This window comes from Ursus arctos, unplaced genomic scaffold, assembly GCF_023065955.2.
Source record: "Ursus arctos isolate Adak ecotype North America unplaced genomic scaffold, UrsArc2.0 scaffold_2, whole genome shotgun sequence".
Lineage (NCBI taxonomy): Eukaryota > Metazoa > Chordata > Mammalia > Carnivora > Ursidae > Ursus > Ursus arctos.
The window spans coordinates 33,656,268-33,679,775 of record NW_026622874.1 but is presented as its reverse complement, the minus strand read 5'-3'; the positions used below and the strand labels follow the sequence as shown (position 1 = coordinate 33,679,775).

Sequence of the window (23,508 nt, the reverse complement as noted above, 5' to 3'; positions counted from 1 at the left end):
CTTCACTGGGTGTTTTGAGGGATGTCTCCTTCCTTACGTTCCTTTTGCCCCTTTCAGACATCTGAAGAGCTGCCATGTCTGGGAATACTGCATCTTCGACAGAACAGAACAACAACAGCTGTGAAACCAAAGCCTGCAATCTTCGAATGTCAGAGAAGAAATGTTGTGAGTCTGGGGAAAGAGGAGGGGCTGCTCCCTCCCAGGATTTTATCTTAGGAATATAGTTGTAACGCTAGTCTTTGATGCTTGGTGGGAGTGAGAGAGAATTCTTTGACATGGGATTTTAAAACCAAGTCTACGAGGGGAATTTGTGTGAAACAAGTAAGCCCAATGAAATGTCTGTCATTGGGGCTACACTGCTGGTATATCCCCACATTTTCTTACTTCTTTCTTTGACTGTCTCATGGGGGGATCTGCATGCTCAATTGATGTTGAAAGTTACCCACACAGTGATTTAGGCAGAGTGGCAGGTGCAGGGATTACTTAGGGCTGATACTGTGAACAGTTTCCCTTTATTTTGGGGGCTACGTTTTGTAAGTTGCTGCTCACTGCAGAAATTGCAGGTAAGAGCCCGTAGTAGTTCATTTCAACAGGCCGCAGGGGGAGTCAGGTCTGACATCTGACCTCTCACTCTGACTTTGGCACCCTGCTTTCCCACAGGGTTAGCCTTTGCACTTTGCAGACTGTTTTTCCTACAGGTTCATTTCTCTGGGGACAGATTTCACTAGAGCGTTTCCATGCCAGTTCTTTAGACAGAGATAGCAGGTGGGTTTGCAGAGAAATGAAGCATCATTTCTTCCTCCCTTGCATCTGCATTCCTAACCCTCATTGTAGCCTGTATGGGCAAAAGGTCCTGGGCAACTGGCCCCTGCAATATTTGGGGAACCTCAAGGAATGCTAACCCTTTCCCTTGCTTCCAGATGCACCTTTTCTTTGGAACCCTGTCAGTCAGTTCTCACTTCAGTGATCATGTATATAGGAGGTAGAAGCAGCCAACCAGCATGAGACATGGGATCATGTCCTGTTCAAAGCTTTCCCCAGAGTCTCGACCTTGATGTCGTGTCCGTGTCAGTCTCATGATTCATGATGATACTCTTTTCATCCAGCACTGATGAAGGTTGCTGGCCTTTGCAGTGCAACAGAAGCAGCTTTTTGGATGTGATACTGGGGTTGGCACACCTGTATGATTAGGGTCTCCTTTCTCTGCCAGGGCAGGAAGCCAGGTACTGAGGGCAAGTACCCTGTGGGAGATAACTAGTATAGCATGATGTTTGAGTGCAGCACTTGGAGTCAGACTGCCCGGGTTTGAATCCTGGTTTTACTTCTTCCTAGCTGTGTGCCCTTGAACAAGTTGCTTATCCTCTCTGTGCGTTAGGTTGCTTATTTATAAAATGGAGATATTAATAATATCTCCCCCTAGAGCAATGTGAGAATTAAATGAGTAAATATAGGAAAGCACTTAGAAGAAGGTTTATAGAGCTAAAGTGTATTATTTTTCACTTTTCATTGCATATAAATTGAATTGTGCTGTAAGTGCTGTGCTGGGAGCTCACTATTTATAAGAGCCCTGTGAAGAATTAGATTTTCAGTAAAGACTTTTCTCCTCTTGCTTAACAATATCGTAACCCAGATTTGGGAGCACTAAAGAGAGGTACATTCATGTTATTGGGACACTTGATCCAAAAGGGTAGAGAGAGCAGGTGGTGACACAGTCTGCCCAGTGCCCAGTGTCAGCTGTATTCGCCACAGAAACCTGCTCTGTGCCATTTAAACTCTTCTGCCTTGAGGGCTCTTGATAGTTAAGGAGGCAGTAATCCCAGGTCTCCTTTCTATCCTCTAGACTCTTAATTCTTGCTCTGTGCTCTGATTTCTCCTTTCCAAGCTCCACCCTCTTCTCTCCCAGTAGGAGCATCGGACTCCACCATCATTCATTTACCCCCTTCTCTTCTTCCCTCATGGGTTGGGCTGGGAGACTGCTGCAGCCCTAATAGTCAAAGGAGAAATACAGTCATGAAAATCCCTGTTATATTACTTCTTTCTCTCCATTGCTTGCCTGTGTGTTGGAGCAGGCTCCCCTGGCTGCTCAGTGCTCACACCCAGCAGTTGCTTTATTAATAGCTCAGCCATTATCCCCTTGCTGCCAATTACACCTGTGTTGGCTGACTTCACTCTGGAAAGTGCCTGAGCTGGAGGATTGGAGAAGGACTTCAGGGAGCCAAAACTTCCAAAGGAGCATTGCTGGAACTTCAGCTGCTCCAGGGATGGGGGTGATGGGTGGTTGCGGGCCGAGATGCGTGTAAGGTGCCCAGATGACTGGTTTCAGGGCATCTTAAAGGCACCTCAGGAATTAGGCAGGTGGGGACAGGGGTGAGTGTGTACATGCTTTTCTTTATTCTTTTATTCTTCGAGATTTTGAGTAGGTCTGAAACCAACAAGTTCCCATGTGTACCTTTCCCCAATTACAAAAGCAATATGTGTTCGTGAAAAATTCAAACAAAACAGAAAGTGAGAAGTTAAAAATCTCTCACAATCTTTCCTGTCCCTGTTAAGTTTGATTCTTCCCAACATCTTCTGGTGTATTCTGTTAATGAAAATAGGTTCACACTTTAAATATTCTATTCTGCTATTTTCCTTTTTTTTTTTTAAACTTACTATATTGTGGAGGGTTGTGTGTGTGTGTGTGTGTGTGTGTGTCTGCAAATCCAGATTTACCTCTTTCTGCATAGTATTGCATTCTGTGGCTATGCCAGTCTCCCCCTGATGGACATTCGCCCTGTGTTTGGTTTTCCACCATCACAAGCAATGCTGCAGGGACGCCTCTGCCCATACACCTTAGCAGGTTTGTGCTAGCAGCTTTTCCTACAGAAGTAATAGAAGGAAAGACACATTTGAAATGCTGATCAGCATTACTGATTTATTCCCCTAAAGAAGTTCTGTATTGTTAGCTATTTTTAATATTTCAAAGTGCGTGTATGGAAATTGGGCATTGTCAACTGTAGCTGCATTGGTTCACTAACACATTCACTTTCTCAGTGTTTAGCCGCAGAACTTGGCTATTTCATGCCTATCAGTCAAATAGAAGGTGATAATTAGCAGTTTTATGATTTCTCATGAATGAAAAAAATACAAATGAAACCCATTTTAATAGGCTGAAAATTTCAAAAATATTGGGCCTATTTAGAACAAATAGTGGAAGAAGGCCTTGTTCACAAAAAGGTGGGGAACCACTGACCTGCTAGACCACCCTTCAGGATTAGATTAGAGAACTTAGTCGTGCATACCACGTGGCTCCCTTGGCCAGGTGCTGACAAGAGCTGGTGGCTGGGACTGGTGGGGCAGTCATGAAACCAGGAGTCCTGTCAGAGCCCTGACCTTGACTTTCTACTGTGGAATTGTGGGCCAACCTCTTTACTTCCCTGGGTTTGAGTGTTTCTGTTTGTAGGAGGGAAGTTATCAAGCCCTCAGTTCCTCTAAGTATGTTCATGAGGGAGAGTAAATTAAAGATTGAGAAAGTGAGTTAAACCTTGTTTAAGGAAGGTAGGAAAGAATTTCAGGATTGAAACAGCTTTCCATCATATGCTAAGGAGTATGTTACATTGTCTCTGAAATTAATCAGCTTGAACTATCTACTATTCAAATTAAGGTGGTAGTGGTTTTGTTTTGTAACAGGCAGGACAGAATGTTCCTAATTTTGTCAACGTGGCAGTTTGAGATAGGAGGTGTGTTTTAGTTTTGTACTATGGAAAATGAGAAGCCCAGAGGTGGGAGGTGTGGTGACTTGGGTGTCCTTGGAGACCCCTGTTTTCTTCTGCTCTTAGGATTCTCTGTCCAGTTGGGTAAACATGCAGCAGCTGGTCTCCTGTTTAGCTTCAGAGCAGTTCCCAAGCATCAGTTCATTTTTAGCTTTAGGGAGGCTAAGAGGACCTTTGGGGGAAGTGCCTAATGGGCTGGAAGTTGTGGACAGAGCAGGCCCAGGAGTGCCGGTAATGAGGCAAATCATGGGGGATTGAGCAGAGTGTGGTGTGAGCTGGAGAAAGTGAAGACTCAGGAGGATTTTACTACTGAAAGGCGAGAAAGCTGTACCCAGGCCGACCTGTCAGGGGTCAGAGATCAGGGATTCACATCAGCTGAGGCTGCAGGGTGGCATTTGCCTGCCCTTGTGCTTCCTATTTAGACACAGATGAAAATCACTCAGGTTGCTCGTTGCCTACTTTGGAGGAGTCTCTGCCCAGGCCCAGGAATTGTCCATGTGCACAGCGGGTGAAGGACTGAAGTCCAAGTCCTCTGACCCCGAGTCTGGGCAGCCACTCCTCCCTCACCACTTGGGGCTACTCTTTGGTTTCTGGGTAGTTCTTGCCCAACACCCCTAGGAAACTCTCTTCCTTCTGAGGTCTGTCCTCTACCCAGGCCCTTCTGCCCACTTCTCCAGTGAGATCCGTGCGACTACCTCAGTTTTACTGAATTGTTTCTTAGCCTTACGGGCCCACCTTGTCCCAGAGCAGAGAAGCAGCAGCACCCGGCAGGGCTCCTTCCAGAGAGCAGTGCGGGGAAGTGGAAAGCGAAGGCAATTCTTTCCTTCTCTCATCCCTGCGCAGGGCTTCCCCTCCCAGGAGCCTGCAGAGCCTGAGTCCTCCTACCTTGCCTCAGTTTGGGTCCGGGCCCCAGGGAAGTGGCCGGCAGCCATGGAGGCCCCTCTCCCACTGCTCCTCTGTGGCAAGATGGGCAGGGAGGAGCCCGCCCCTGTGAGCAAAGTGCGGAGGCAGCACAAGCGGTGAATTCTAGTGCCGGCTCGTCCATGACTCACCCTGCATCCTTAGGCAAGTCACCTGGCCTTGGACCGTCTAGTTTGCTCCACCTGTCCACTGAGCCCTAACTCCATACATAAGCATTCCTGAAATAAGTTTCCTAAGGAAGGATGGACCAGTGACTGTTTCTGCTTCTAAACTTCTTGCTTTCACAGGGCCGTTGAGGCCGGCTGGCCATGATGCCCTTGCAGGCTGGCTTTAGCATGAAGCTTCCTGAGGGGTCTTGTCAGAACTTGTGTCAAGTAGGCTTTGCCATAGTCTAAATCTCACTGTGCTTTAGAAATTTGGGCTTAAGCTTATGTCCTGAGCACAAAAGCCAAAACTGTTTGAGACCAGGCTCTTTTTACAGTGGGCAAGCTAGTTCTTGTCCATGGCTCTGGGGGATGGGTGGGATCCTCAGGATAGAAACTGTGTTGGACCTTTTGTAGGACTCTGACTATCCAGGCACAAGGTGTGCCTCCACAGCTGTATCGTTCTTGTGTTAGTAGACATTGTTATGTTAAGGAAGGTGCCATGTTCTTATCTTTCTAATCCTTGCCACTTTTGCCTCTCTTTCCACCTTAGGTACCTCTGTGGAGACTTTGCATGTGTGAGGAAGACATGTCTTGGTTTGCGTACTTCTTGGAAATTTACATGACCTTTGAGTTCCTTTTAGGAGGTTGGACTGAGAGCTCCTCTCGTTGCCATCCCAGTCTTCCCCTGGCTTTGCTGAGGTGTATAAAGGTTAAATGAGGTTATGGCTGTGAAGTACCTAGCCCAGGGCATGAACCTTCCACAGCCCCTAGCCGTTCAGATCTGTTCTCTTTCCCCTCCAGCGTGGGCATCTTATATGACCAACTCCCCAACTCTCATCGTTATGATTGGCTTGCCAGCCCGGGGCAAAACCTACGTGTCCAAGAAACTCACACGCTACCTCAACTGGATTGGGGTGCCCACAAAAGGTAGGTGCGGATCATTCATTCCTTGGGATGGGAAATGTTTGGTTCTTGGGCCTCCCAGGCCTCTGGGAGACCTATTCTCCTTGGCGTCAAGATTACAGGGTGCTTCTATCAGAAATAGTGGTTGATTCCTGATTTACTGGATTTATTATTCCCTGTTTATAGACTTGTTTCCTCTTGGCCTGGGTGGCTTGGCCTAGATTTAAGGGCATGCCTTTGATGGTATAGGGCTTTACCTCCATATAGGTCATCTTGTTTAATCCTAGCAGTACTCCTGTGAAATCCCAAAGTGGCTGAGGAAATTGAAACTCAGACAGTTTAAGACTTGTTCAAGGACGAGTATGTCTGAACTTGAATCTAACTTGACTCTTAATCTAGTATTGTTCCCAACATACCATGGTGCTTTTTTTCATTTCCTTGGCTACTCTGACATTAGACCAAGAAGTCCCCTTCGGTGGGGCCATTGTATTGTTTCACTGCTGAAGGCTGTTGGTATCATCTGCAGTGTTTAATCTTGGGGTATATCGGCGTGAAGCAGTCAAGTCCTATAAGTCCTACGACTTCTTCCGGCACGACAATGAGGAGGCCATGAAGATCCGCAAGTGAGTCTCCTTAGGCCTGACCTCCCAGCCAGCTCTTTCTCTGCCATCACAAGACTAGATGTGGCAGGGCTCGGTTTTCCTTTTAGTAATCCTGTGGGGATTTTAACTGGAGATTATTTGGTGGACAGGTCATGTTGGGCTTGGGTAGTTAGAACAGGCTCAGAGAGATGCATGTATGTTTGTCAGGTAAACCTATAGAGGGGATACTTTATATGCATGGGGCAGGGGAAAGGGAAAGGTATAGGACAGTCTAAAAACCTCAATGAGGAAGTTGAAAAGTCTAGTTAGGGGAATATTTTGACCACTGGGAAAACTAAGCGGGAAGGGATGTGACTCTTCTAGCAAACTAGTTGTTCATGTCCCTGCCTATGCCTGAACTTGGTCTGGCACTACTCTTGCTCATGTCCTCTATTGTCATGGCAGACAGTGTGCTCTGGTGGCGCTGGAAGATGTGAAGGTGTATCTTACTGAGGAGAGCGGGCAGATCGCGGTAAGCCTTTCTTGCCTCTTCTCCATCTTGATCTCCACCCAAGAGACGGTGAAGCCTCACATTGGGTCTGCTTTGGTGGGATTCCAGTTCTCTTTGCCCACTCATCTACTTTGTGACCTCTCTCCCCAGGTGTTTGATGCCACCAATACCACTAGGGAGAGGAGGGACATGATTTTGAACTTTGCCAAGGAGAATTCCTTCAAGGTAGGATTCAGCTCCATGCTGAGGCAAAGGGATGAGTGGAGGTGAGGAATCAGGAGGGACGTGAGGATCTCTTTGACTCCAGTGGGTGAGGGCAAGGTTGGCTATCCACTTTTCTTTTCTTGGGGAATACCCCCAATCCTTGAGTGTTTTTTTTTTTTCAGGTCCTTTCTCAGCCCCATAGCCTGTATGTCTGAGGCCCTGGGGATGTGGTAAGAGTTATTTTTAAACGAAGACGCCTTGAAGGCCACTTTCATGACAGAAAGTCCTGGGGGATGTGGTGGCCATGGTGGGACAGTTGTGAGCACGGGCTGTTAATGAACAGCCTGGGCACTTTTGACTCATTTATCACTGCCTTCCCTCCCTGGCCAGGTATTCTTTGTGGAATCTGTCTGCGATGATCCTGATGTCATTGCTGCCAACATCCTGGTGGGTGACAGCCTTGCATGCCACCACCTCCCTGTCCTTTCGGCCTTGTGTTATATGTGTGTTAGTGGGTGAGGGGGGATTGTCAACTGGGCAATGAAAGAAAGAAATAGACACGTTTAACAGTGCAGGGCGATCTTTTTGATCTGCCAGAGCACCATTTTTTTTTTTTTTTTTTTTTTTAAGATTTTATTTATTTGTTTGATAGAGAGAGAGACAGCCAGCGAGAGAGGGAACACAAGCAGGGGGAGTGGGAGAGGAAGAAGCAGGCTCACAGCAGAGAAGCCTGATGTGGGGCTCGATCCCATAACGCCAGGATCACGCCCTGAGCTGAAGGCAGGCGCTTAACCGCTGTGCCACCCAGGTGCCCCCAGAGCACCATTTTATACTTCCGCATTCTTCCCTTGGGAGAAGAAATGGAGGCTCTGAGGAATGAAGTAAGAATGAGCTGTTGAATGGAAGCCAAGACTTAGACCGTAGGAGTTTTGGCCCTGTGTTCTGGGTATCAGCTGAATGCTGAGACCTAGGGATGTCCTCAGAGTAGATCAGCCTCTTCGCTGTCTGTCAGGGCCACCACGGAGGAAGGTCATCTGCCAACTAACTGTCTAACATTCAGGTCCGCGATCTATGCACTGAGCGCCTCATGCCCTGTATGATAGCGGCAGGAACCAATGCCCGTCTGATGGGTTGTACTGTGCTGTGTAGACATGGTATCATGGCGGTGCTCTCCTAGCAGTGTGGGAACTTGGAAGCATCTAAGAAGAGGCATCTGATCCAAGTCAGGCATGCATCAGATCCAGCACCCTATTCTGAGTGGTCGTACGGAGAAATTGAAGCCCATTCTGTGTTCCCCGCAGGGCACATAAAGGGATTGGGGCCCAGGAGAAGTTTGAGCTGTGTGACTGCCTCAGTCCTTCAGCCAAGGGCAGGCACATGACTCCCCAGTTGTCTTTCCTTTCTTGGTTGCCAGGGTCACAGGACAGGGAGGGGGTGCTCAGAGAACGGGGATTGCCAATGCTCCAGTGAAAGGGCCCTTCTACGGACTTCCTTCTCTTTATTTAGCATTGGCTGTTTGCAGGAGGGCTGTTAAGGGCACACCTCTGACCAGACCCTACTCTCCATATTATTCCAGGAGGTAAAGGTGTCGAGCCCTGACTACCCTGAAAGAAATAGGGAGAATGTGATGGAGGACTTCCTAAAGAGAATTGAATGCTACAAAGTCACCTATCGACCCCTTGACCCAGACAACTATGACAAGTAAGGTTTAAGGCCGTGGTTTGAAGGGCCTGGGGCAGGGGTCTCATTTCAGAAAAGAGCCTTTCTCCCTCTGTCCTCAAACTTTCTTCTGACCATCCAGACCTATAGTGTTTACATCATTCCAGAGAAACAAGGTATGGATTTGTGGCTTCTTATGTAGGTTGCATCTTACACTTGAACAGTGAAGTTTTTTTTATCATCATTTCTTCCTCTCTGTTGTCTAAAGCAAGATTTCTCAGTCTCCACGTTGCTGACATGTTGTGCTGACTAATTCTTTATTACAGTGGTAGGGGGCTGTCCCTGGTGTCCACTCACTAGATACCAGTAATACTCCTAACCTGCGACAAGCCAGAATGTTTTCAGACATTGCCAGGTGTCTCTGAGGAGCAAAATCAAGTGGTTCTGATCTAGGGTGTTGTAGGACACCCCTCAGAGATGTGTCATCAGCTTTTGATCAATTTTTGTTGGTGTATGTATCTATTCTGTAACACACCTATATTAGTGTATAAGTATACGTATATTACACATGTAAGAGTAACATAATATAGAAATATATGTACGTTTACGTAAAATATAATGTACATGTACAAATACATGTAATGTATAAATGATATTTATAAATACATACAATACGAATAGACGTAAATAAAAACGTGTAACAAACATATAAATATATGTAAAGTGTGTGTGTGTGTGTGTGTGTGTGTGTGTGTGTATAGCATGTAAAGTCCTTAAGACCATGCCTGGCTCATCAGAAATGTCTGATTGCTGCTAGCCTTTATTACTGTTTTAGTGTCTGTTGGCAGTGTGCTGTGCAATATGGGTTAACTTAATGTGCATGAGGTATGAGAGCCATAGTAAAATGTCAAGTCCATGTTGAAGAAAGATGCATATACACAGAAACCTGGAGAATGTAGCCACAGAGTTAACAGCTGTGTTTGAGTAAGATATGGCCCCGCGGCCAAGCAGATGGCGAGATAAGTGTGCGAAGCTCGCTGTTCTGTGTGTTAGCAGTCTGCTTAATGTTTTGAGTCTTTAAGTTCCTTTGAGTAGATTGCCCAGAATGTTAGTATTTGGAGGTGTTCCTTAATATAGAGGTTGAAAACCACTGCTCTGGAAATGGTGTAATAGTGTATTTTTCTACATAGAAGTTCTATATAGAAAAACATTCTAGAACAGTGTGTGTGTGTATGTGTGTGTGTGTGTGTACATCAGTATTTCCGATGGTAGGGTTTGGGTGATTTTTATTTGCATCATTCTACCTTTTTTTGAAAAGTTTTTTGGAATAAGCATTTATCATTTTTTAAAAAATTTAATCAGTTAGCATTTATGATTTTTACAACGAGAAAAATTCTCTGATGAGGCAATGGCTGTGAAGTACCTCTGAGAGAGGCTTGGTTAGGTCGATCCAGGGGACGTGTAGGGATCTCTAAGATTCGGCTGCCTGCTGCCCTCCTCGCCGGCAATGCCATCCCCTGGCCAGGTCTTGACCGCCTCAGATGGGGTTGTGCTTCTCACCAAACTTGAGGGTTAGCAGAATTGTCAGGTCACCTAGTCTGACCCTTGAGGGAAAGCCTGGATTCTTTGTATCCTACTTATCTACATTCCACAGCACAGTATAGGCACTGAAGAAATGGTAGACTGGCCAGAAGTTGGGGCCATCTTACTTCATCTTGGGTCTGAGGTGTAATCCGTCTCTTCCAGTGGGTTCCTTAAATGTGGGTTGGCTCTGACAGGAGAGGAGGAAGAGCTGCCTCAAGCCCACAAGTAATTATGTGAATCCTTCACTTCCCGCTGTTATCCTCAGATTTTCATTCTCAGGGATTCTCTTTTCTCCTGCTCTGTCCCAGGGATCTTTCCTTCATCAAGGTAATAAATGTGGGCCAGCGATTTTTAGTGAACAGAGTCCAGGACTACATCCAGAGCAAGATAGTCTACTACCTCATGAATATCCACGTGCAGCCTCGCACCATTTACCTTTGCCGACACGGAGAGAGCGAATTCAACCTCTTGGGGAAGATCGGGGGTGACTCTGGCCTCTCAGTGCGGGGAAAACAGGTGAGGAGGTGCTCAGCAGCAGGCTGGGTTTCCCAGGCTTAGAGTGGGAGGAGGGGCACAGTGGAGGTCATCTCCCTTATCCCCTTACTTCTTCCTTAATCCCACTGGGGCCGAGGCTGTGGTTTCAGATACTCAAGCAAACGCTGAGGACCTCTTCTTGTCCACAGATTCTGGCTGGGTTGTGATGTGGTAACTGGGAACCACTTCTGCTGTTAATTCAACTGTCAGATGTTTATTGGGCGCCACTTGTGTGCTCAGCGCAGGACAGGATGCTCCAGGGGAAGTTCATTTCCTCTTGAGTTTGTCATAACTGTGTAGCACCTTTTGGATTTTGACCGTGGTCCTACACGTTGTCCTTTATAGGCCAAGTTAGCAGTTGTGTGCATGTGTGTCTGTAAGTGCATGTGCACGCAGATTTCTCTGCTTTTAAAATTTTTATCTCGAACCCCAGTTTGCCCAGGCTCTAAGGAAGTTTCTGGAGGAACAGGAGATAGCAGACCTCAAAGTGTGGACGAGCCAGCTAAAGAGGACTATCCAGACCGCTGAATCCCTGGGTGTGACCTATGAGCAGTGGAAGATTCTGAATGAGATCGATGCTGTGAGTAGGAATTCTGATGGCTACAAAGCCAGTAAGAGTCTTGTATTCAGGCAGGAACTCTCAGAAGTCACAATATGGGCAGTTTTATCTAGAAAACTAGAACCACCAGGTAGTAGCACTAGGAGAGGAAGTGGGAACAGTTGTACCCCAGTCAGGGCTTCCTGCCTGTTGGAGCACCTGTGCGAGTGTGGGCCCAGACCAATCTGTGGCCTAGCCCCTCTGGCATCTGGGGACAGTGCGGCTCCATTTTGTTCCCTTGTATATTTTTCTCCTGGGAAAAAGAAATGGCTAACAACTCACTTCTTTAATTTCTGCTTAGACCATTTGGTCAGCTCTTCTGGAAAAGTCCTTTCCAAATTTTTTCTTGGCTTTCTCTGTCCTTGAGCGCAAAAGCAAGCACTTCTTTTTCTTTTCTTCCTCTGTACCTTTTTATGCCTTCCGGAAGAATTCTCTAGTCCCTTCAGTTTCTCCTCCTTCCTCTTCCCTTTATCCTGCTGACTTTTCTTGGACCTTTAACTTCTCTGAAGTAGTCAGAGCAAGTGGCAGCTTAAGCTCAAGAAGCCACAGCCTCTGTGCAGTGACCCTCCCCCCGCCAGTCCCAGCCACCTGGGCCCATCAGTGGCCGGACAGGCAAGGACCCGGCACAATGCCTGGTGCATAGTAGAGAAGCCCAGATCCCTCACTGTCGCCTCCCTCGTTTGGGTGGGCCACGTGGGTCGGCCTCCCTCCCGCAGCCAGTGTGCTCCCTGCAGGGCGTGTGCGAGGAGATGACCTACGCGCAGATTGAGAAGCAGTACCCGGATGAGTTCGCGCTTCGAGATCAAGAGAAATACCTGTATCGGTACCCTGGTGGGGAGGTGAGATTTCCTCTCACGTGGGGCGACTGCTCAGCCCTCCGTTGGGGGTTTAGCTTTAATTTGGGGGAAGGATTGAATGGGATGTGAAGGGTCTAGAAAGGGTAGTCAAGGCATCATGTAGTCTTGTCCTCTGAGTTTGGGTCACAGTGTGTTTCATTCAGCTTAGACCATCGAACGTCTCATTAGGATCTCTGGGGAAAAGGGTGACTGGATGTCTTGTGTGTTAATTGTAGAATCAGCATCTTCTTTTTCACTTCTTGTTTTTGTTCCCCTCCCTCAGTCCTACCCCCACGCAAGCAGGTATAGGCCCCGAGTCAATATATGCATTACGAATGATTTCCCTTCTCATTTTGCATGTTTGAGGCTGTTTGCTGGCCTGAGGGCCTTCCTAGTGTAGAGCCATGGGAGGCACGGGTAAATAAAGCCAACGGCAGAGGTCCAGGAAACCCGTAGGAGCCTCTCGTTGCCTCCCGTGCTGCCTGTTCGTCCGTGGGAAGGAAAAAAGTCGCAGGCTGAATTCACATTTCCTCTTTTTGACCTGTCGTTTTCTTGATCTGAATGTTGCTCTTGAACGGCCTGAGGATTCTCAAGAGATCCCAGGGCTGGGGGGAGTTAGCAGGCGACATGAAGTCGCTGAACCTCCAGGAGGAAAGCCAGCTGGGGAAGAAGAAGTGGCCTCCTGACTCTGGAGCCAGCCACTGACTTGGCTGCCAGCCTGTGCCTGGCCTCCTACCAGTCTGCCTCACTTCCCCCATAGTCGTACCAGGACCTGGTGCAGCGGCTGGAGCCCGTCATCATGGAGCTGGAGCGTCAGGGCAACGTCCTCGTCATCTCCCACCAGGCTGTCATGCGCTGCCTGCTGGCCTACTTCTTGGATAAGGGTGCAGGTGACATTGGAGGGAAGAGCCAGAGGACGCATTCATGGGGAGGGGGCTTTACTCGGGGTGGCACTAGGATCCCAGGCAACAGAACCTCCCCCTCTTCCACTCAAATTGGAGTGCATTCTTCCGGCAGCAGTGTGGGGCTCCCAGCAGCCACAAGGCCAACTACTTGCTGAAGTTACTCCTCTGGTACAAAAGCCCCCAGTGGAGAGTGGCCGCTGCTGGAGCTCTGTGATCCTGCTTGGCTAAAGGGCCAGTGTCGAGCTGACACTCCTGGCAGAATCAGAAGAGTGGTTGAACGTTCCCGGCTTGTTATTTGGCTACAAGGAGGGTGGTGTCTTTGAAGCATCTTCATTCATTGGATTCAGCATAGGACAGTTTCTGGGTAGAGCCGTAAGAAAGTTGCTAGCTTTTCTGACCCCTCCCTTCCCTTCCTGATCTCTCTCTGGGCAGCCTACAGATTGGCCTTTGGTACACCCAGGTGGGCCACGATCTTCCCCTCCACTGGGTCCTGGCTACTCCCTTACTCCTGTTTTGCCTGCATGGAAGGATCTAAAATGGATTGCTTTCCTTCCTTAGCCTCTCAGTGGTTTGGGCAGCTTCTTTGGTGGCCATCCTGACAATTGGGGTTTAGGGGAGGAATTGTACAACTCTAGGTCAGGGCAAAGAAAACTCATGAGCTCCTTCGACTTTCCCACTAACGTGACCTTACTACATAGTACTAAGAGACTTGTCTCACCTGGTCTTTCTGCTTTCAGATGAGCTACCGTACTTGAGGTGCCCTCTCCATACCATCTTCAAACTTACTCCTGTGGCCTACGGTAACTATGAGCTTATTAGCAGCTGGGCAGGAGGTGGGGATTGAAGACAGGCTATTTGAATCTTCTCTGAAGTTCAACTTTATCACCCCTGTATACCAGGGAAATTCCATCTGTGCCTTCCATTTTTAAAAGGATGTGTGGGGCACCTGGGTGGCTCAGTTGGTTAAGCATCTGGTCATGATCAGCTCACGTCATGATCTCTGGGTCCTGGGATCGAGCCCCACATCGAGTTCGGGAGCAGGAGCAGGGCGACTGCTTCTCCCTGTCCCTCTCCTCTGCCCCTCCTCTTGCTCATGCTCTGCCCACTCCCCCCCCAATAAATGAATAAAATCTTTTAAAAAAAGGATATATATAAAAGAATATATACATTCTTTTATGGTATGTTTCCCATATTGAATCTAAGGAATTTTGGGGGAACTTTTTTCCTGAAGACCTTTTCTCTTTCCTCTGTTTCCTTAGGATGCAAAGTGGAAACAATTAAACTCAATGTGGAGGCTGTGAACACTCACCGTGACAAGCCAACCGTAAGTATTTTCCCACAGATGAACATGCAGGCTCCCTGCCATCTTGAGTCTTTGAACCTTTGACATCACGAGACTGGGGTTTTGTTTATGTACGAAAGGGAAACACATCCAGAACTCATGTCCTATGTACTTCCAAAAGGAAGAGATGTTGGAATTATTACTTTTTAAAATTAGTACCTCTTTCATGAGTCTTAACCTTGGAAGTTGGCTCCTGGAAATCCAGTTAAATACGGGAAGTGTTTGGCCAAAGTCAAATACAGATTTTCTTCCCCCGGGGAATGCTCCCTTTAGAAAGTAGGACCCAGAGGAGCCTATAAGGTGGGATCAAGAGGTATAGGGTTCGTTCCTAGGTCTGTCCTGATAATCTGTGTGGTTTTAAATAATCCCCTTCCTTCCGTGGGCCCTCCCTTCCTTGGAGTATGTTGCTCAAGGAGCTTCTCCTTCTGCAGTCCTTTAGCTTCCTGGGACTAGGACCAAGGCTGTGGCCCATGTCTTGTGAGAGACTCTATGTGCAGAGGAGCAGGAGTGGAGGAAACTGTTGTGGTTACAAGCATTATTTAACCTTTATGAGTGAGCTTTTGGCTTGGCTTTCATTTGTGTGGTGTCCCTCCATTTCCAATCAGAACAACTTCCCCAAGAACCAAACCCCTGTAAGGATGAGAAGGAACAGCTTTACGCCTCTGTCCAGTTCGAATACAATAAGGCGTCCAAGAAATTACAGTGTTGGGAGCCGGCCCCTCAAGCCCCTCAGCCCTCTACGTGCCCTGGACACGCAAGAAGGGGCCGACCAGCCGAAGACCCAAGTCAGCATTCCGGTGGTGTAACCGTGTGTCCCCTCCAGGCTTGGCCTCCTGCCCTTGTCACTAAGCACCAAGGAGTCATTTAACTTCCAGCCCCCACCCCCAATACCCTCCATGGATCTTAACACAGAACGTGAGCTCATGTGTTTCCAGACCAATCTTAGCTGTTCTCCAGTGTGAAACATCTCCCCTCCCAGGGACAATTTGACCAGCGGGTGTTTTAGGACACATCCTCGGTTGGGATGGTCTGGAGGAGGAGGAAGAAGGATACACTCCCCTGGGTGCTTAGCATAGCTGGGTCTGAGGTTAAGCCTGCCCCATAGACTTGGTTCTTGTGCCTGGTGTCTAAACCCCTCATGTCCTTGTGTTGGTACAGTGGGGGGCGGGGCGGAGGGGGACACAGAAGCCCGTTTTTCCTTCACCTTTGTCTCTTCAAGGTGTGCTTTACTCACAGTCCTTACTTGCCTGCTTTGTTCCCCCCTTGCTCACCTCCCCTTTGGATTGTCCAGTGTGATGCATGGCGTTGTCATCGTGGTGTCTGTCAAGGCGGGAAGGGGTGGTTGGCGAGAGAGAAGTCTTGGCTCTGTTGATGCTCTCTGCAGGGGGCCTCAATGGATCCAGACTGGGGGAGCTTTTTTCTCCCCCCTCTCCTTTCCTCTCAAGCCAGGTGGTGAAAGGGTCAGTCCAGGCAGCAGAACATCTGCAGATGCTCTGGAGCCTGCAAGTGGACATAGGGTGAGAGTTCGAGCCCCTGCCCCGAGAGCCGGTCCCAAGTCTGCGAGGCTCTGGGGGAGTTGGCTCTGAGTATGTGTGAACTATCTTGGTTGGTATTTGTCACTTCAAGAGCCAGGCATGGGTCTTTTTGGCAGCTGTGGAATGAGGTTTAGGAGACTAGGACGTTCTCTAGCTCTCACAGGGCTCTTGCAGGGCAGCAATGTCTTTTTTCAGTGCCTCCCAGCTTTGCCAACCACAGCAACATTCCTGCTGAGGCCAGTGACCTCTGAGACTGTTTAGAAGGACAGAGTTAGATTAAAGAGTCACCACTGACACTGGAATTGCCCAAGGCAGACGGCAGAGAAGAGTTCACTAGGGCTGCTTATTTTCTTGTAATTTTCAACACACTCTCCTCTTAACGTTAAAAAAATTTTACATGAGCAGTGGTTTTGTGTTGTTTTTGTTTTTGTTTTTGCCTCAATGTGGAAAGGCCTGGCCATGAATTTAATCTCATCTTGGTGTCCAGGAATCTTTGGACCCTGAAGGGTCTAGCTCTTAATTTTCTGGAATTGCCTATTCATTTATGTTATTTTATTTTCTCTGTAGGGTTAAACAGTAAACGTTTAGAGCAGGGGATTCTTAGCTCCTTGGTGGCCCCTCCAGTTCTGTATATAAAACATGAATAAGTTTTCTGAGAGGGAAGTCAGATTTCTCATGAGGTTTTTAAAAGCGATGGAATGAGTCCACACCTTAAAGTTATCAGTTGTCTTTTAGAGGAAACCAGTGAGAGCAAGTAACCTGTTTGCCAAGGGTCTTTTTGTTTGGTAATAGAAGACCTTTTGTAATGGTTCTAGAAGCGTTCTTTACAATCCTCTTTAGAATTTTTGAAACACATACATGCCCCCGTCCAATTTAGGCTTAATCTTTAGCTCAGAATCTCTGGGGTTGGGGTCTGGACATGTACGCATTGAGGTAACTTCCCTGAAGATTCTGAGTCATACTCAAGGGTAGAGCTCCATTTTAGTTGTGGGGAGAAATACTGGAATAGTTCCTCAGACAGAGCCTCAACCTAAGAATTCTGAATTCCTTGGCTCTGAAAGGACGCTTCTCTGCAGATGGATGTGTGAGCAGATCACAGTACTACACTAAGTGACCCCCTTGAAGGCAGGCTGCGTGTTTTAGAGGGTTAATCTAGGTTCTAGTCCCATCTTTAATCCTTTATGCTGCAGGGTGATGAGGAACAAATCACTGTGTGAGTAAGTGTCCTCCGATAATAGCTGGGGCTTTTCAGCGCTCTGGATAAAGCACAGGGATAAAACCGGTAGGGTGATAAAGGTTATCATCACAGGCCGCTGACTTGTGACCTTGAGTCCTTTATTCTTATATCACGAGTAGGGCATCACAGTGTTTCCAAAGGCTGCTTGCCTAGCTTCTGCTCCTCATTGCGTCTAACCTGCTATTCCTGTTTTGCCATTCCATTCTGTGTACGTGATGTCTTTGCCGGGCTTTGGGCTAGGTGGGCGCGCTGGTGGTGGTAGGGTACACGGAAGTGGGAGAAAAGGTCCTTGCCCCGAAGGTTACTTAAGAGGCAGCGTATATAATGTATAATAAAGAACATTTGCCAAAGAGCAACACATTGAGTCTGTAAGTGTGGACACTGCAGTGGAGTTCAGATTCCTTCTGACTTTTCTCTTGTCCTGTGAGGCTAAAGGGGGGAAGCAGGCGAGAGCCCTCCCCCTCTAGGGGAGAATGAGATGTGGTCTAGGCGCTGTGCGCGGCACTGTTACAAGGCGGCCTCATCTAACCCTTCTTGGCCGGCAGCATCCTTAGCCCGAATTGATTATTCAGTCAGTTTTTGGGTTTTTCCTGCTGCTATGCAATAAGAATAATTCAGAGCTAACGACTGACAAGCGGGAGCATCCGGATCCAGACTTCAGATTGGGGCTGTGCGTACTCTTAGGGAGAGGAAAATTCTCTAACGCACGAGCATTGTGTTAACCCTGTTATAAACCCCGGTGTGAGCCACAGGTCACCCTCAGCCTGCTCCTTGTTCCTCCACTCTCCCCCGTGCTAGTTTGCTTCCCCCAAAAGAGGAGCCTGTGGTGGTCTTTTTAGTCTCAGGTGGGACACAAGAAATTAGAACTTGACTGTAGCAAGGCTTTTGGCATCCTTCAGTTTTTAGAGCAAGATCTCTCCAGAGAAGTTTCTGCAGGAAGAAGCCAGGAGAATACAGAATGGCATAGAGCTCTTACTCCAAATTTTAGAGAAGTTCTACTTCCTACCTTTTCTGTCCTCCTCTTCCTTTCTTACTGGAATGTGTATTGGTTGTATCTGCACATTACTATAATTATGTCTAGATCAGAGATTCCACAAAGAAAGGGTGAATTCCAGAGCACCTTTTGCTGAGGCTTTCGGTTTCATTGTGGGAGAAATAGGTGAAGGCTTTAGCATTTAATCTAGTAAATTATTTAATCTAGTAAATGGGGAAAGGAATATCCCCGTATATTTTATTTCCTTGCTTGGAAGCTGAATGATGAATTTCGTGACAGATTTGGAAGAGGAATCTGAAGGAGATTTAGAGAACTAGCTTCTCTTGTCTCGTAATCCTCAAATTAGAATTTAGTTCTTATTGATCTGTATTGTCTTTGGTTTTTGTTTTGATAAGGGGATTGTTTTACCATTCAGCTGCAGAGTAGAATTAGAAAATCTTAAAAACATGCATTGTGTAGGGTCTGCCCTATCTTATTGTCTCAGGGTTTTTTTGTTTGTTTGTTTCTCCCCCAAAAGGTTAGAATTAGGAATACAGCGCATCTGTATTCCCAGGCTGAATGGACGAGTGTTTCCTGTGAGGATCTGAGTGTTCCTCTTCGCAGTCCACAAATGGATCTGCAGGGGCACCGGCATTCTCAGAAATGTGACATAACTTTGGAAATAAATCCATCTGATGGTTTTTCTGTGAGTAGGAGGTCTAGGTTCTGGAGAAACTCGTTGATGCTTTGGGTAGCCAAAAGACAGGGGGAAGAATGTCTAATGATTGAGAGAACTATATCTGGGTTATACAGTCTTACGGACATTCCATTGTTTTTGCTGAGTTCAGAAGCCATGGTGTGTTTGTTTTCAAGAAATTTGGTCAATTTACCCAGGTTTTCTAGCACGTATTTTGACTTGGTCATGTTTTAAAATATTTTAATTTAAAAAATATCTAACAATTGAGCCAGGTTGAGACATTGGCAGGATGGATCTCTGACTTCCCAGAGAGGTGATACAGTCATCAGAAGTATGTCCAGGGATTTACTTTGGATGCCTAGTGTCCAGAAGACTGTATCTAGTGGTATCCATGTGCTTACGGACTGGCAGACCCTGGTAGAGTCTGTATGCTGACTGCCTGACTGACAGACTCCAGTAGGGTCTTGTAATCTGACAGTCTGTTTTCGGATTGTACCAGTTAGTAGGATATGCATATGATTGTAATTTTGTGCCTGTTGCATGTATCCTACAAAGAAAGGAAGTAAACACGTTACCTTTGTTCTTCAGGGGCAAGTTCTGTACACTCCGATTTTTAATGGACATTTCTTTTAGAGTAGCAGCCAAATTCTCATCATTTTGTAGAAAACAAAGGTTGAACATCACTTGTGTATGATATTCTGTAAACTCAGTGAAGGAAATACCTCCTCAAAGCCTGAGATTGTTGCCTCTTCCTGCATTCATTCCACCCACTCTCCCACTTCTAGGCAGGACTTCCCTTTTACCACCTGCTTCTGAACCTTCTGTGTGCTCAGCTTCCCTGTCACAGGCTATAGCAGTGGGTAATGCTGCCGTTTGCAGTCTGCCGTGTGTTTGGCTTTTATTCATAAGCTAATCAATAAAAATGCAAAGAAAATGTTGCATTTAAAGATTGATCTTAAGAGTTGGCAAAGGTATTCTTTCCAGTCAGCCTTTCACTGGGGATCTAGGACCAATATTTACCACCTCAGTGGTTTTGTATCTGAATTGCTTGTGTACATTTTTTTTATTGTGTTGAAATAACAAAATCCACTCATTCTGATATGGTAATGGTTTTACTGTGGCAAAAGCAAAGGACTCATCACCAGCTGTGCCCCTTGGAGGTGTTTGGAAATGGTTGAAGGGAATGGACTGAATTGGGAACTCACGTACTAGAGTTACCTGCGGATTTCCTGGGCACAGCTCTGGTGAAAAAGGAATGTGAGTCCTTACCAGCATTCTGATTTAATCTGGTGACATTGATATCAAAATATGCCACTCAGATCCACATAAGGTGTGTATAACTGTATTTGAAATGTGCTTTCGTGTGTGTGTGTGTGTGTGTGTGTGTGTGTTTGTGTGTGTGTGGAATGGGTAAATAAAATTGTTGAATAACTTGAACCTATCAGAAGGCTTCTGGGTTTTTTGTTTTATATTTTGGGTTGTGTTCTCCACCCACTCCTCCACCTCTGAAACTGTCTCCTGCTGCTCCATGATTAGCCTCAGAGGAGCCAAAGCCAGTTGGCAGCGTGACCGGAGTCCTTGGTGTGGGCATGGCTCTCTTCCACCACCTTCTGGGAAAGATGGGAAGGACATTATGGAAGGCACGTGAACTTCAGTAGAAGTTGTGTGTACTTTTTGGCGCCTCTACAAGAATTAAGAAAAAATTACCTTTGCCTGTACTGTACTATGACTCCTGTTAGCCACATGTGACTCATTATGGTAAAGAAAAAAATGTGGAGATCTCTTAGAATTTAGTGGGCTGTTCCTTCTAAAACATGACCTGCCTGTCTCAAAGAGCTTACAGTCAACAGAATGAAATGGCATTTAACTTCTGGGACAGGAAATACAGGTGGAACCGTGTCACCGCCTTATGCCTCACTCCTCGTCAGCCTAGCAAGGAGCAGGAGCTCATTAGACATGCAGACGCTGGGGCCCTGTCACACGCCCACTGAATCAGAATCTTCATCTTAATAGGATTGCCAAGTGATTCAGATGCACAATTAACACTTGAGAAACACTGCTCTAGGGGGAAGAATTCCTCACAAAACATTCAATCCCAGTTTATGGGAAGAAGCTGGTTTATGCTCGGACAGATTTTAGAACGGACTGGGATAGCCACAACTGTAGGGACCCACCTGAGAAGCCAAGTAGCCCCTGACTGTGGTGCCATTTTGTCAGCATGGTCTTTTGGTTGATAGTAGCCTACGTGCTCTCCTTTTACCACAGGATTTCCTGCAGCTCCTACCTCCTATCTTGGGTATATAGCTTTATAGTCTAGGTCTGGAAGAAGTGCCCAGTCCAACATGGTTACAAGGTTGGTTTCTCAGGGAAAGAAGCCCATGGCTATACTGTTGGAGTTTGGTAAAGGGTAAAGGGGTGTGTGCCAGCACAACGGAGGGTCTACGCATGTGTGCGGAGCTGGGGCTATGGGCCGTGGGGGAGCAGTGGAAGGGTGGGGGATGGGTACTGCGTTACTTTTATTTGTCTTTTGGCGGTGGTATAATAGCTTTGTCTCTCTTCCTGTCTGGCTCATAGGCAGAGACCGGGTTGGCTGTGGCCAGGCGCTCTTCTTTGGCGTCCCTCACACCACTTTGCTGATGATGTGAAGGCTGAGGCCAGACCTCTCCAAGATCTACTGCAGAGCTTGGGCTGGCAGCTCCACAGCAGCTCCATCAGGAGGTTAAGCTGGGATCGGACATTTGGGGCCACTAAAACGAGGCCTGGAAAAACATTACATTTCTTCCCCTCATGCCTAATGGGAATATCTGTTACACGGGAAAACTTAACTTCCCTGTGCCTCAAAACATCTAACAGCCTGAACTAATCAGTTTGTATTATCTCTTTGCTGGGTATGACCCCAGTGGGCCAGTCTTGTTCTGTTTCGGCCTTTAACTTCCTACCTGTGATTGTATCCCTGGCTGCCTATTCTTTTCTGAAACGCAAACGCATCCTCTTCAGATTTGCTTCCACGTGAGAGGGCTGCGCGGCCGCAAGACTGTTCTGTGCTCTAAGAGCTGGTCTCTGCATCCGTTCCGGCCAAGCAGGCTAGAGGACAATATACACGTTAGCCGTCCCTTTTTGTCACGTTGGAAACAAAGAGACAATTCACCAGGTGTGTGGAGGGTGTCTGAGAAATGCAGTTCCTGAAATGTCTCTTCTGCGGTGATGGAAGAGCAATGTCAGCCACCTTTTCACGTAGAGAAGTTTTTCCTTGTTCCAGGCCCTGGAAGGGCAGGATCTGACTTCGAGACTCCCCAGAATGGGTACCCGTGTTCAAAGTACCCTTTTCCTAAGTAGCTACTGTATTTCCTACCTGATGCTCTGTCCCCTCACAGGCAGCAGAGGGACATGTTCTCCAGTGGTTGGGAGTGACGGCTGGAGAGAAAAGTAGGGCGCCATTGACATTACCTGAAGAGGTAAAGAGGGTTCCTTGGGAATCAGCTCTACCAGGGAGTTCTTGCTTCAAACCAGGTGCAGGGGAACAAGTCTTTCTGTGCGGTCTATCACTATGATGTGGTCTGTACGAAAGCTGTGGCTGTGCCTTCGAGAACTCCTACCTCTTAGCTAATTGTCACAATGGGGGTCTCCTGGTCTCTTATGTAGAACACTGGGGGATACCTGAGTCCTTGAGGCGTCTGTCATTTGGCTTCTTGTAAAGCTAAGTCAGGTAATTCTCTAGATCAATGTGGTTCTCTTGTCAGTGTGATTTTAATATGTCGCTACTCCAGAGGAGGGCATGGAAGCTCCAAAGGATAAATATCTTACAAGCAAAATTCTTTTTTTTTTTTTATTAAGTAAGTTTTTTAGCTTTTTAAATAATGTTTCCCTTTGATGCAGATACCCCCTTGCTGGGCAAGAGGGCAAGTAACAAGAAAAGTAATGAAATGCAGCTTTTCCCAAATGGTTCTTTTATACTGTGGATAATACAGGGCTCTGTTACCTAAGATGTGATGAGCTGGGCTGCGGGCAGCTCAGTATTCAGCAGCCAGGAGCTTATTTTATACGCACAAAGCTGCCTTCAGAAAGGCTCCTGACTGCTCCGTAGCAGGGGATTTTCATCTGGCCACTCGTAGCGTGCGGTACTGTACTGACTTTGTTCCTGTGCTGCGGGCTTCTGCATCTAAACGCAATGTCTGTTGATGATCAGATGATGTTTTTATTTAGTTATTTATTCATCCATGGGAGATATTTTTAAGTCGCATATTAGCGTTTGCATGCGTTTGAGCAGAATGTAAGATAATTGATGTCTGTTTTTTGGTAGAAATTAGGTAGTTTGAGATTTTAAGTGTGATGTCCATAGTATCACTTTAAATTCAATTTCCAAGATCTAGGTATCTGTCTTCTGTAAAAGGATGATAACTATATTAAGGCACAGTGGATTTCTTTTGAGTACTTGCTTTTCTCATTGATTTTTATCATAAGTATCAACCAAGAGATGCATTTCTCTGGAGGGAAGTTTATCTCCTGGATAAATAAAATCATGCTAAAATATGTCAGTGATATGTATTGCTTTGTAATAAGAAATATAATAAAAGTTATTTTTAATTTAAA

General features: G+C 46.8%; 1 protein-coding gene across 10 annotated transcripts in view; it reads left to right on the top strand.

The window, feature by feature from the left end:
- The window catches only part of PFKFB2 (6-phosphofructo-2-kinase/fructose-2,6-biphosphatase 2), a 27,403-nt gene extending 3,895 nt beyond the window's left edge, over positions 1 to 23,508 (top strand). For 2 of the 10 annotated variants that reach the window (XM_057315043.1, XM_044377772.2), the window contains 15 exons: positions 58 to 165; positions 5,621 to 5,746; positions 6,249 to 6,345; positions 6,769 to 6,835; positions 6,965 to 7,039; positions 7,409 to 7,465; positions 8,595 to 8,719; positions 10,570 to 10,777; positions 11,229 to 11,375; positions 12,128 to 12,232; positions 12,990 to 13,119; positions 13,872 to 13,934; positions 14,394 to 14,458; positions 15,082 to 15,273; positions 21,493 to 23,508. In XM_057315043.1, coding sequence (XP_057171026.1) covers positions 75 to 165; positions 5,621 to 5,746; positions 6,249 to 6,345; positions 6,769 to 6,835; positions 6,965 to 7,039; positions 7,409 to 7,465; positions 8,595 to 8,719; positions 10,570 to 10,777; positions 11,229 to 11,375; positions 12,128 to 12,232; positions 12,990 to 13,119; positions 13,872 to 13,934; positions 14,394 to 14,458; positions 15,082 to 15,273; positions 21,493 to 21,555 — 1,611 coding nt within the window. In that variant the 5' untranslated portion in view covers positions 58 to 74 and the 3' untranslated portion in view covers positions 21,556 to 23,508. Of the gene's footprint in view, positions 1 to 57; positions 166 to 5,620; positions 5,747 to 6,179; positions 6,346 to 6,768; positions 6,836 to 6,964; positions 7,040 to 7,408; positions 7,466 to 8,594; positions 8,720 to 10,569; positions 10,778 to 11,228; positions 11,376 to 12,127; positions 12,233 to 12,989; positions 13,120 to 13,871; positions 13,935 to 14,393; positions 14,459 to 15,081; positions 15,274 to 20,454; positions 21,424 to 21,492 lie in introns of those variants that run through there. The other 8 variants (XM_048225167.2, XM_044377773.2, XM_048225171.2 and 5 more) reach the window with 6 other exon arrangements.